Source organism: Marmota monax, unplaced genomic scaffold, assembly GCF_021218885.2.
Source record: "Marmota monax isolate L192 unplaced genomic scaffold, Marmota_monax_Labrador192_F-V1.1 WCK01_AAM20220418_F8-fsc00084, whole genome shotgun sequence".
Classification (NCBI taxonomy): domain Eukaryota; kingdom Metazoa; phylum Chordata; class Mammalia; order Rodentia; family Sciuridae; genus Marmota; species Marmota monax.
Window position 1 is genome coordinate 3,867,958 of NW_026694575.1, and position 12,436 is coordinate 3,880,393.

The 12,436-nt window shown below is 52.5% G+C and overlaps 1 protein-coding gene across 1 annotated transcript in view; it reads right to left on the reverse strand.

Annotated features, from left to right (window-relative positions):
* The window catches only part of Slit3 (slit guidance ligand 3), a 579,279-nt gene that overhangs the window by 52,356 nt on the left and 514,487 nt on the right, over positions 1 to 12,436 (reverse strand). The window contains exons 20-23 of the mRNA XM_046421334.2: positions 11,588 to 11,720; positions 5,409 to 5,477; positions 3,476 to 3,547; positions 2,872 to 2,943 (exon numbers count right to left, since the gene is read on the reverse strand). Coding sequence (XP_046277290.1) covers positions 2,872 to 2,943; positions 3,476 to 3,547; positions 5,409 to 5,477; positions 11,588 to 11,720 — 346 coding nt within the window. The remainder of the gene's footprint in view (positions 1 to 2,871; positions 2,944 to 3,475; positions 3,548 to 5,408; positions 5,478 to 11,587; positions 11,721 to 12,436) is intronic.

Below are 12,436 nucleotides of genomic sequence, written 5' to 3' on the forward strand. Positions count from 1 at the left end.
CGCCCACAACCAGAAGAATGAGAAGTTATACTCCATATATGCGTAAGATGCCCGAACACGTTCTAATATCAAGTATAAGTAATAAGAACAACAATGAAGAGAATATTTTCTTCTAGCTAATTTTAGATTAGGAGTGACGGAGAAAAGCCTGTGAGGTTCATACTTAGGGCTCCGGTCATGGTCACCTTCCTGATGCGTTCTTTGAAATGTATTTACACCCCCACCCCCACCCGCCAGGCCTCTTACTGCTCTCTCGGCCTTTGATGTTCATCCTGCTCCTCGTGCCAGACATCAAGCTCTGATAACTTTTGACAGTTTAATCAAAATAATGAGATCCCACAGAAATAAGGAGAGAATATGAGATGCTCGAACACAGTTGTAGATAGTGCAATTCCCGATTTTGAAAACCCTGTCTTTTCCCAAACTATGTAAATTGTAAATGTTACTGACTTCATTCATTTTTAACTTAGCCTCACTTCTTACAGAAATGACTTTATATTACCAGCTAGTGATCAATGATTTTTTTTTAAAATTATTTCCCTTCAGTTTTTCTTCATAGGTATCAATGTTCACAAGTTATTATAAAGTTAGGGTTCTTTCTTCCATGTAAATGCTGTGCTAACCCTTCCCACACTGCAATTGGATTTCATCTCTACCTCTTTAATTAACTGTACTTCATTGGCTGGTTGTATCATAGTTTCTTTAAACATTTCCCCATTGTGACCCCTATGGGTAATATTCAAAATTTAGTTTAAAAATAACAGTGCAACCAAGATCATAATGCATAGAACTTTTCCCTCATGTTGGATTATTCTTTAACATAAATTCCTATGTGTGTGATTACTGGGGAAAAGGATACAAATATAAAAAATATAGCTCATAAACATTTTTATTTTCCCTGAATTGGTCCTTATGCAGAAAATGGTTGCTCCCCACTGAGGTGCATGGTTGGATTGGGGGGCTCTAAGATCCCTTTTTATTCCTGAGATCTCGCAATTCTAAAATGATGATGCTAAATCTTAATTCAAGAAGCAAGCACCAGCGCATTGTATGTTGTTGGGGATTTCTGATGAGCTAATGACAGTAGCCCTGCTGGTTAGAGGGAACCCCTGGGCAGGCTGGTAATGCTCACTGCCCCCCCCCCCCCGACAGACAGATGGACAGGCAAATGCTGTCTCCTCTCTCTTACCCTGGGTTGTCCCAACCAGAACCACTCTAATTACGAACATGTGTCCATGGCTCCCTTTAAAATGGGCAGGTCCCACCCCATGGAAGCAAAGCCAAGCACAGAACTGTTGGACTGCAATGGCAGACAGTGGCCTGGGATCGCAGGGGTCAGCGGGAGGTGGAAGGTGGAGCTTCTGTCCTGGCCAGGGAGACACACCCGCATCTGGCCGTGTCCAGCGGGGGAGAGGGAAAAGGCCCTGCTGATGTTTCCATTCCCCAGCTCCCCAGGGCAGGTAGATGATAAATAAGTGACGATAACAGATTGCTCACCGTCAGAGCAGGCACTTCTTTGCCCCCAGAGAATTGATTTTTAATAACAGTGCAGATGACATGTGGAGGGAGTTGTCGCTGACACGGGTGTTTCGTGGGCCTCAATAAATCACATCAGCCTGAGCCGATGGAAAGGGCAGCTAGTTGGGTGCTGTTCATGGGCCCTGTGCAGAGCCTTGGGGTTCCCAGGGAGGAGGCTGAACACACAAATGCATAAGTGCTGGGCTTTGGCCAGAGGCTTTCCTGATGGGGCCTCAGTTTCCCCATCTACGATATGGGCACCATCCTCTCAAGCTCGGCACTGTGGCAGCTCATGAGGACATCATTCAAGGGTGACATTCAATAGATCAATTTGTAGCATCTGCCTTTCAAAAAAGTGCAGGACGGAAATATGCACAAACCAGGTGACAGTGGGCCTATGGGGCTGGGGTAGCACAGGGGGCAGCCCTCCTCCTCTAGCTCTCGGAGAACAGTAATAACAAATGAATATTTATCAAGTGTTTACAGAGGCTGGGGCTATACTAAGTGCTGCGTACGGTATCTCATTAAGTCCTCCAAAGACCTGTGTGGCAGTTCCCACAATCGTCTGATTTTATGGATGAGAAAACACAGCAAGGGCTGGACAGCCGAGCCTGGGAAGCAGGGGGCAGCTCCATGGCCATCCAGCCTTTGTGCGGAGCTCGTCTGCTTCAGATGGGCTCCCATTCCCCCTCTAGGGCCAGGTGGATGGAAGGTGTGGGGCAGGTGTGTTGGCTGCAGACTGCCCAATGTTGCCCAAAGTGTAGAATGCAGAGGCAGGGCCCTGGTGTGACCAGGAGTCTCAATTTTCCAAGAGAAAGTGGAAGTTAGAGTTTGTGTGAGAAATCTTATATTGAAAAGTTGGTAATTTTTCCAAACTTTGTTTTTTGAAGCAAGATACCCCAAGAGCCAGCTGTCTGAATGGAAGCAGGGCCCCCACCTCCCATCTTGTGATCTCTGGTGTGTGAATTTTGTTCCCCTTCAGAGGGTGATGGTTCTGGAGGCAGAGGAACACTTGTGGACAGGCTGGTCATTACAGTGGGGCTCAAGTTCCCTACAGTGCTCAGTGCTCCAGGGCAGAGTTCAACCGCACATTATAGTTTCTGCAACGAAGTGCCATTGATCCCGTTCTACACACAAATAAGTGAGACTCAAAGAGGTCAGGTGATTTGCTCAAGGTCCACACATGCCAGTGGGCTTGGACCCCAGGAATGGGTGACTCTCACTTTCTCTATCCCATTAAGCCAATACCGGTCCTGGGTGGGGGTGTGGCCGTGCAGCAGGGAGCCTGGGGCAGGGAGTGTGGCGTGCTTCCCACAGTGCCCACCCTAAAAGCCCTCACTGGCCCGCACTCACAGCACGCGGAGAGACCTCAGCCCATTGAAGGCGTGGACGGGGATGCACCTCAGCCGGTTGTAGCTCAGGATCCTGGGGGAAGGGAGATAGAAGCTGTTGGCTGGTCTACTCTCTGCTATCTGCTGGGGACTGTTGACGCGGTGCACAGTCAAAGCGAACTGTTTCTTCAATATCCCAGTTTGAATACATTGACAAAAGCATCCCAGCGGTAAAGAGTAGGGAAGCCCCTTGGCCGCCCCAGGGAGAGCCCTGGCTTCAGCGTTCCGGGCTCCTTACGGGCTCCAGAGCAGCCTGGGGCTCCCCAACCAGTTTATCCTCAGCCCTCCACCGGCACTGTCTTCCCCTGGGACAGGAAATTCCCCCATCAGAGAAGACATTCTACTGGAGCCATCCTCTGAGTCACCAGGCTCCGGCGCCTCTGTCTGCCCAGACAGAAAGTTCCAACCTACATTATTTTCCTGTCATTGACTAAGGTCTACCCTTTGCAGGGACTGCCTCAGCCCTGAGGATGGAAAGAGCAGAGAACCTGGGACCCAGGGGAAAGAGGGGAGAGATGCCCACTACTGCAAGACCCCTGAGCTAGCTAGGAGGAGACTGTACTCACAGAGTAGAGAGGTGAGACATGTTACTGAAGGTGTAATTGGTCAGCATGCCGATGCTGTTGTTACTCAGGTCACTAGGAAAAGTCAAACAGAGGGTCATGTTTACTGTTGGTTGCTTCTGGTGGATGCCATCCCCATGGATGCATTTCAACCATCTGTCCATCCGCCCATCTACCTAACCACGCACCCACCAGCTCACTCACTGGCCTATCATCTACCCACTTATTTATCCACCTACCTGCTCAACTACCCACTTCCCCATTCATCTGTCCATACACCTACCCACCCACTTATTCACCTACCATTCACTCCATCCACCCATCCATCCATCCACTCACCACCTACCCACACTCTCATCCATCCATCCATCCATCCATCCATCCTCCATTCCTTCACTCACCCTCTACCCACCTGCCCACTCTCCTGTTTATCCACTCGCCCTCTCCTCAGTCCTTATGTCCACCTACCGACTCACCCCCATCCCAGTCATTCATCTCACAAGTGTTCATTTATATTCAAGCAGCTGTTGTTCTTCCCTCCCTCCCTCCCTCCATTCCTTCCTTCCTTCCTCCCTTCCTCCCTTCCTTCCTTCCGCTAGTCAGTCATTCAATTTCAAGTCTACCCATCTGTTTCATTCTACCAACAAAACCTAACACATGTGGTAACAGTCTCTTCTTGTCTAGAACAGTTTTTCCTTGATTCATCCCCTTGTTTCCACAGCGTCTTCACCCTCCCTCCCTCCTAGCATTCATTCACTCCATGGTACCAGCTTCTCTCTTAGGAGAAATGGAGTCATGCTAGTTTCCTTCTCTGCCAACTACAACCTCCAGCTTCTCCTGGGGGATAAATACCCAGAGCAGTAGCCACATGAGCTGCTCATTAGATGATCTGTAGGGCTTTTAGATCCTCCGATGCCGGGGATTCCTGTGCAGATATGATGATTAAGTGCTCCAGGGTGGGCCTGAGCATCAGTACTAAACAACAATGACAACTACTACTACTCAGGGGGTCCCTCCAACCTCAAGTTCACAATCATTGCTATTGAACAGTGGTTCTCAGCTGGGGACCCTTTTGCTCTCCCCGTGATATGTGGCAGTGTTTGCAGACAATTTTGGTTAACACCACTGGGGAAATGTTACTGGCACCTAGGAGAGGCCAGAGGAAAAAAGGCAGGAGGGGAGGGGGCTGTGACACCCCCCCAACATCCACGGCAGCTGCCCACAGCAGTGAATGACCTGGCCTCCTGCATCTAGAGTCCCCAGGCTGAGAGCGCCTCGTCTAGATGCTGCTGTGAGGGGGATCCAGGAATCCAGGCTGATGACAGTGGCCTCTCTTTCCCAGGGTTGGTGTTTTCTTTCTGGAAGAACCCTGACTGTCCCCTGCACTGCTGCCCAGCTCTCCTGAGTGGCTCTGGAACCCCTCAATTACACTTGCCCACAGGATTACTCTGAGCCCATCTGGCCCCACTGGGCAAGGCATGGAGCTGTGAGGACCAAGCCCAGGGGCCTAGCTCCCTAGGCTTTGCCTGGGCCTGGGATCCTGCCACTGGAAGACTTGGAACCAGCAGGGCCCCTGATGGCTCCCAGGCTGAGGGCACCTCCTGGGGAACTAAAGGAAGAGGAAGGGGAGATGCCAGTTTAAGCTCTGGGCAAACCTCAGCGCAGCTCCACCTGGGAGAGAGGCTGGAGACTGAGGCCCAGGAATTCTACTCGGCCTTGTCACTTCCCCAAGCCAAGCAGGAGGGTGGCTGAGACGGCCCGTGAAGCCAGGCCCTGTGTTTCTTCAGTACCCCCTGTTCGGTCTTGGGGGATCAGGCTGCTCCTCCTCCAGGGAGGAAGGCTGGCGATGCTGCGTCAACCTGCCCGCCCTCCCCACCCTCCAGCCAGCTCCCGAGCTACCCCTGGAAACATGGGTCCCCCCGAGGCAGCTCCTTACATAAGCGTCAGGTGTCGGAGGGCGGACAGCTCTCTGGGCACAGCTGTTAAGTGGTTTCCTTCCAGGTACCTGAAAGAGAGGAACAGAGTGACAACACCTGGGAAGGGACAGTGCACGGTGGCCATGCTCTCAGAGAGGCTGTGCTGAGTCCCTTCTCTCTGCTTCCTCCCATCGCCTCCAAAGCAAACACCACACTTGTCACTTAATGCTTATTTGTGTGATTACTCAGTCAACGATGTCTTCCTCCACTGAGTTGGTAAGTTTCATGAAGACAGGCCCTGGCCCAAATCGCCCACCATTGAATCCCCAAGGCTCTTTACACAATGGATACATGATGGGTATTCAATAAACATTTGTTTAATAAATAAACCTTCCATTGGATGCTCAGCCCTCGAAGTATCCTGCATGGCAGGAGTTCACAGTTGAGGAAGAAGTTCAGAGACGTTCAAGGTCACACAGCAAGCAAGCAGTTGAGGTAGACTTGAACCCGCCTCTCTCTTGACTATCCTCTTACCACAGTTCTGTTCTGGCTTCTGGATGGAGTGTGGTGGGAGAACCGAGCCACAATTTGTCTCAAAAATTCTAATTTGATGTTGAGTATTTGAAAACTGAGGAGAGAGGGGGCATATCCCTATTACCTGGAACACTGTGGTATGGTTCCCAGTAGGCAGACTACATGGCAGGAGGGGACAGGGCTGCAGGAGGAGGATGCACCCAACAGATGCAAAGGCTGCACCCCACTCCACCTGGACTCTGGAGCCCTGCACTGACTTGCTCCATCAGGACAAGCAACCTCTGGGGGCTTGAGTGAGGCTTAAGAGAAAGAGGGAGGTCTCTTTGCAGTTATGTGGTCCTGAATTACAAAGGCAATGCTACCCACTGAGGTTACTCCCACCCTCATAAGGGGCATGGACTAGCTCATTCACTGCCAAGGAGCTTGTTAGAAATGAGGATTTTTCAAACTTAACCCCAGACCTGCTGGATCAGAATCTGCTTTCCCAGCAAGATCCCAGGTGACTGACAACAGTGTTAATTTTGAGAAGCACTGAGCTCGCACAACATAGAGCATGGCTTTCCCCTGCTGGAGCTTGGGACGGGTGCTGGGCAGATGAACGTCAGTGACTGGGGGTTGACAATTGGGAGAGGGGACCCTGGGAGAGCTTTGCGTGGAGGGAAATCCACCCACAAGATCAGAGCAGGTCTGGTAGGCCAACCTAGTGGTTTTGCAATTTCGTTCTGCAGGCTGGCTATGGGGGATGACGCCTGTGCTACGTTCTGTCTCAGCCCTGCTGGAAGGCACGCTCTGAGTGGTGGAGCATGTCCTCCACAAGGGCAGGGAGAGGGCCAGTTTGGTTTCTTGCTGTATCCTCCAGTGCACAGTATAGGCTCACCCACTTGTTGAATGCACGCATGCGTAGAAGGGCTGTTCATTGGACCCTGGATTAAAAACACAACACATGGTGGTCTGAAGGGAAGCCTGGTGCTTGGCCCCGACACACATGCAGGACAGCCATGCTCTGCAAATGCTTGCATTTTCTGAAGAGCCGAATGAAAGTGCAAGGGACCATGGGATTCTGGGATGCCAACATCATCTTTCAGGGAACGGGGAGGTTCAGGACCCTGGAGGCCAGCAACGAGACAGAGCTGCTTCTGGAGCCGTAGGGGTCTCTCTGGTGCTGTGTCAACGTAGCCTCTTCCCTGCCTGGAGCCCTTGGAGGCTCCCGCTGTGTGTTAGAGAAGGGCCAGCCCACTCCTGCCCACATCTGACAAGGCCGTTGTGGTCTCTCCAGTATTAGGGTTCTCCAGAGAAATGGAACCAAATGGAGATCTATGTTTAAATAAAAAGTACAGGAGCTCACGGCTTAGGACTGTACTTTGGCAAGAGGCTCCGATAAGTAGAGTAAAAACCCAGACGGAATCACCCATGCTAAAGGGCACCATCACCAAACCAACACCAGCTGTTTATCTGCCCTTGCAAGAAACCAGTACAAACGAGACAAGATGAGACTAATGGCCGAACTTCCCAAACAGGCCAGTTGTCAACAGGCACAACCCCGAAGTCCCCTCTGCTCTAATACTCATGTAAAACAAGTGACCTGATGTTAACCCATCAGTGACTTTTCTATCGCTCTGTCTCCCTGTCTCTGCCTTATAAGGAGAGTAACTTGGGGGTGACCAAGCCTTTTTTTGAATTTTTTTTTGTGATGGGTGGGGGTCTCCCTGAAGTTACCCATGTGGTCTTGAATTCTCAGGCTCCAGTGATCCCCCTCCCCCGCCTGCAAGGGCTGGGGTTTGGCAGATGCCCTGGGCCCTTGGGACCAGCCCTCTGTTTGGTCTTAGTTTCTGCATTTTTCAGCCCTTCTCCGTCTATAAAAGTAACCCATCCACTCAGCTCATTGGACCCCCAAATAAGCCAATTAAGATCTTTAAACTAAATTTGTTGTGACTTTGTCCTTTGACTATTACCAATCGATGAAGGGTGGGGAGAATGTGGGTGTATTTGAAGGAACTGGCTCATGATAATGGTGGGACTGCCAGGTTTGGAATCTACACTGCAGCCTGGGGGTAGACTGGAAACCCAAACAGGATTTCTATAGCTTTCAGAAATTCTGAGAAAAAAATTCCTTTTCTCTGGGAAACCTCAGGGTTTCTGTTGTTAGCACCCTCAACTGATTAGGGGAGACCCTCCTTAATGTTTGGGACTGTGATCCCCATTACCCAAGAATTCTACTGATTGTGGGTGTTAACTGCATCCGCAAAATACATTCACAACATCTAGACTGGGTGCTTGACTACTGCCTTGCCAAGTCCACACAAGAAACTGACCATCGGGGCCAGATCATCTCAGGTTCATCTCCCGCCAGGCTCCCCCTTGACTTCTGGTCTTGCACTTCCTGGAGCACCCCAGCCCTTTGGTAGGGTCATGTCTTGGCCTGCCGAGTCCCTCCTCTCTCTCCTCGCCCCACCTCCTACGATGCTCGGATCTCAGCTCCCCATGCACGGGTGGCATCGCAGGGCCCCAGAGCTCTGGGTGTGTTTTCTTCACAGCATTTCACCCCACGGTGACGTCTCCAGTGTGATTCTGTGATGAGCGTTGGCAGAACATGTCGGTGTCGCCCCCACCGCATCCCACCGCTGCCTGGCAACGCGAGGCGCTGGGGACAGTGGCGGCCCCGGGCTCCCCAGGTGGAGCTGCCCTTGGCACTGCTGAGCCGAGCAGGGGCTGCTTCAGCACAGAACGTCCCCAGTGGACCTGGCATCGGGCTCAGAAGATACGGAATCAAAAGGCCTCCCTTCAGAAACACAGCTGCGGTGTGTGGGAAGCTCTCTTTGAAGGAAGCCCTTGATGGTGACTCTGAACTCCAGTGTTGCCTGTGGCTCCATCCTGGGTCCCCGGAGGGCCCATTTCAGAAGAATGCCCTCCTGCCCCGCCAGCCTCAGAGCTGCCGAGCGTTTCGAGTGGGTCAACCTTTGCACTGACCTGCATTTAAATGCTTGGTCTCAGCCCAGATCAAGCACGGGAGGGGACATTGGCCTCACATGGAAGTTCACACAGATCCTGGAATGAACGCTGCCATGGCCGTCCGAGCCTCGCACAACCAACAGACATGCACAAAGAACTCTGGGACCAGCTGGGTGTGACAGAGGAGGGAAGCCACCTCCAGGAGACCCTATTCCAGGCTCTGAGCCACGCAGAGCAGCTCAGTAGTCAGGCTTCCTAGGCTCACAACCTGGCTATCTAACCGCTATGTAACCTTGACCAAGGTACTTAACCTGGCACTTCCCAGATGTAAAATGCGGCTTATAATCATCACTAACTTGATGTGATTATAAAGATTAAGTGGATAGACCTTAGAGCAGGGCCTGAGAGAAACTTTGAATATATACACATACACATACACACACACACATTTACACACCCACATCGCCATCCAACAATACATACAAAGATCAAAGGAGGATTCTGACCACTGGTTGTGCACTCTCCATTCTTCCAGAATGATGTTTCTAAAGGAGAACTGTTCTTTCCACTGTCCTGCTTAGCATTCTTCCCTGGCTCCTGCTTTTCCCTGGGGCTGCAGACTCAGCCTTTGCTGTGGCCACAGAACTTGCTTCAACTGCTCCGCACACCTGTCCCCTTTCCTCCTGCAGTGGTCACAGCTGGTGGCCTTCTGGGTTCTATCTTTTTTTCTTTTCTTTTTTTAGTTGCAGGTGGACACAATACTTTATCTTATTTACTTATTTTACGTGGTGCTGAGGATTGAACCCAGGGCCTCACACATGGTAGGCGAGTGCTCTACTGCTGAGCCACAGCCCAGGCCCTGGGTTTCTTGAGTACAAGATCTTTCCACTCTGAGGGTCCTCCCAGTCCTTGCTCCTCCTTGCTCCCTGGTATTTTCCCGGGAGCGCTAGTCCTCTTCCTATCTGAGATGTCTGCTCTGCTGGTTCGCTGCCGCTGCCTTTTTAAAACAATTCTTTTTAATGATATAGGACACCAGGACACCCTGATGTAACCAGGAAGCTCCAATTCAGTCCCCAGCACTCCCTGCGCACTCCTGCTCCCCTCCCTGAATCCACTCATCTTTTTTTTTTTTTTTTTAAATTACTGTCCTATGGACACACCCAATGCCATGACCCACCACGCCACACCCTCACACACTTAGGAAAGTGTGGCCAGAATCTTTGCACAGTTCCTCCCTTTCCCTGTCCCTTCTTCTTCCCCCTCAATCCCCTTCTCTACTGATCTTTCCTCTATTTTAATGAAATGCCCCCTCTCTCCCTCCCTCCCTCCCTCCCTTCCTTCCTCCTTCCTTCCCTGGTTACTAGTCTTCTTATTTCTCCCCCACTTGGTTTCGGAGACAGGGACTCGCTGTCACTCCATGCTGAGCTTCAGCTCCCAGGCGTGATAAGCCCAGTAAACACTTGAATGGGCAGTTGGGGGGGACCTTCTTAGCTTTCAGCCTGTGCTCAGCCTCCCAGAACCCCTCCCATGGCCCAGTGGCACCAAGGAGAGTCCTCTACTGATGCCATCTGCTGAGGTCTCCTCTGGAGCAGGGCTTATGCCAAAGATGGGATCAACCCATCCAGCTGGCTGGAGACACATTTCTCTCTCCCTGGGCCAGAGAAAGACAAGGACGCCATCAGTGCTGGGTGGTGACTCTCTTCAGTGCTCTGGGGAGCTGCTTAGCACCTGGGCAGAGCAGGTGCCCTTTTTGGGCAGCAGCTGCCATGGCTGGAGAAGGCCCAGCTGTTGGGGTGGGCCCAGCCAGGATCCAATGGCACCTTGACCCATCCTGAGCTGGGCTCTCTCTGCTTGGCGGCAGGCAGCAGTTCTGAGAGGACTCATGGTGTCGCCTGCCAATCTCCAACAAGCCAGGGCTGCAGGTAGCACTCAAAGATACCTGGGCCTCTGCCACTGAGATAGGGGGTTAGTGACTGGATGTCGGGTCAGACAGACCCGGGTTGAAAGTCTGTACTCTGCTGCTCAGTGGTGATGTGATCGTAAGAAAGGATTCAACCAGAGCAGAAGACAAATACTGCATACGTCTCTTGAAGTGGTCCCTCCTGGGCATGGCCCCTCTCAAAGGCAGGACTGCCCTGGACTCCACAGTGCTGCTGTCACACCCCCTTGCTCCCCTTGAGCTGGCAGCCTGGTTCCAGCCTCCCCCAACACCAGGGAGTGCCAGGAGCCACAACCTGCCCGCAGGGATCTGCCCGTCCTCCAGAAACCCGGGACACTCAGGTCCCAAGGCAGGCCCTGGGTGGGGCAGGAGGGAGACTCTCCCTGGAGGAGTGGCCATGTTGCTGAGTCTGGGGATAGAGGCTAAGCTGGCCTGGGGAGGGAGCAGGCCCGTGTCGGGGAAGAGCATCAAGTGCCAGACTGCGTAGCACGTGGGCACTCCCGGCAGGCCATCAGTCCCTGCCCAGTTTGCAGGGCTCCCAGCACAGGCCCTTGACGACCCTCCGTCTTGTGTTCTGGAGCATCTTCAGGGAGAGTGGAGTCAGATGCTCCTCCCTTGCCAGACAGAGGCCCTGGGGAACTGGGCTTCCTGTTCCCTGTCGGTCACTTTGGCGAGGCTTCCCTGCCATCTTGCTGGAATGCATTCAAGGGCATCCGGCCGGTGTCTGGCTTGAGAGGCTGGGCGCAGTGTGCAGGATGCTGGCATGGGGCTACTTACAGCTCGGTCACGTCCTTGGGCATGCCTTTGGGGAGGACACGGAGCCCCTTGTTGCTGCAGCGCACCACCGTCTCCAGGCAGGTGCACTGCTCTGGGCAGCGCGGGCTCAGCGGGCAGCTGCTCTCGTCGTTACCTGTGGAGAGCCCCAGAGGTGAGCGTGGCAGGACGCGGCGTCCACTAGGGGGCGCAGGCGAGCAAGGCCAGGGCCAGTTGCCACCCAGCTGTTAGCAAAGGCCAGGCAGAGCCTGCTCCAACTCTGGGCTAGAGCCAGGCTGGAAGCAGCTGCTGGCCTCACCCTGGTTGGAGGGGGAAGGACACACACCTGGGGACATGGAGGGTTCCTGCCCTTCACTGAATTTGACTTAAAGCCTATTAAGGAGGTTCGGTGAGGCTTCCGCACAGAGGAACAAAAAGAGATCCCTGCAAACCAGATCAGGGCCAAGAGAGCGGGCAGGTGGGGGCAGAGCCCTGGCCTCCTCCCTCTTCCTGCTCTCTTTCTCCCCTCCCCACTAAACAAGCCCTTTGGGGTGGCAAGTGTGTCCCTAGGCCCTTTTATTCTTTAACCTCAGTTGATCTGCAAACCAGTTAATCTGTCCTTAGATAATGGATCAGGCAAAGGACAGTGCTCGCTTGAATTTATACAAACAAATATGCCCTCTGGGATCCTGAGACCCAGAACCTGAATTTTCTGTGCTCCTTGCCAGTGACAGGACTTTTCTTGAAATCTGTTTCTCATGGGCACAAACCTTGGACCTCACCATGACATAGACAGGAAAAGCAAGGCTGAGGGCTCCCACGTATAGTTGTGTAGGTTCTGTACAGTGCAAGGGGGCCACACCACCCAAGGGC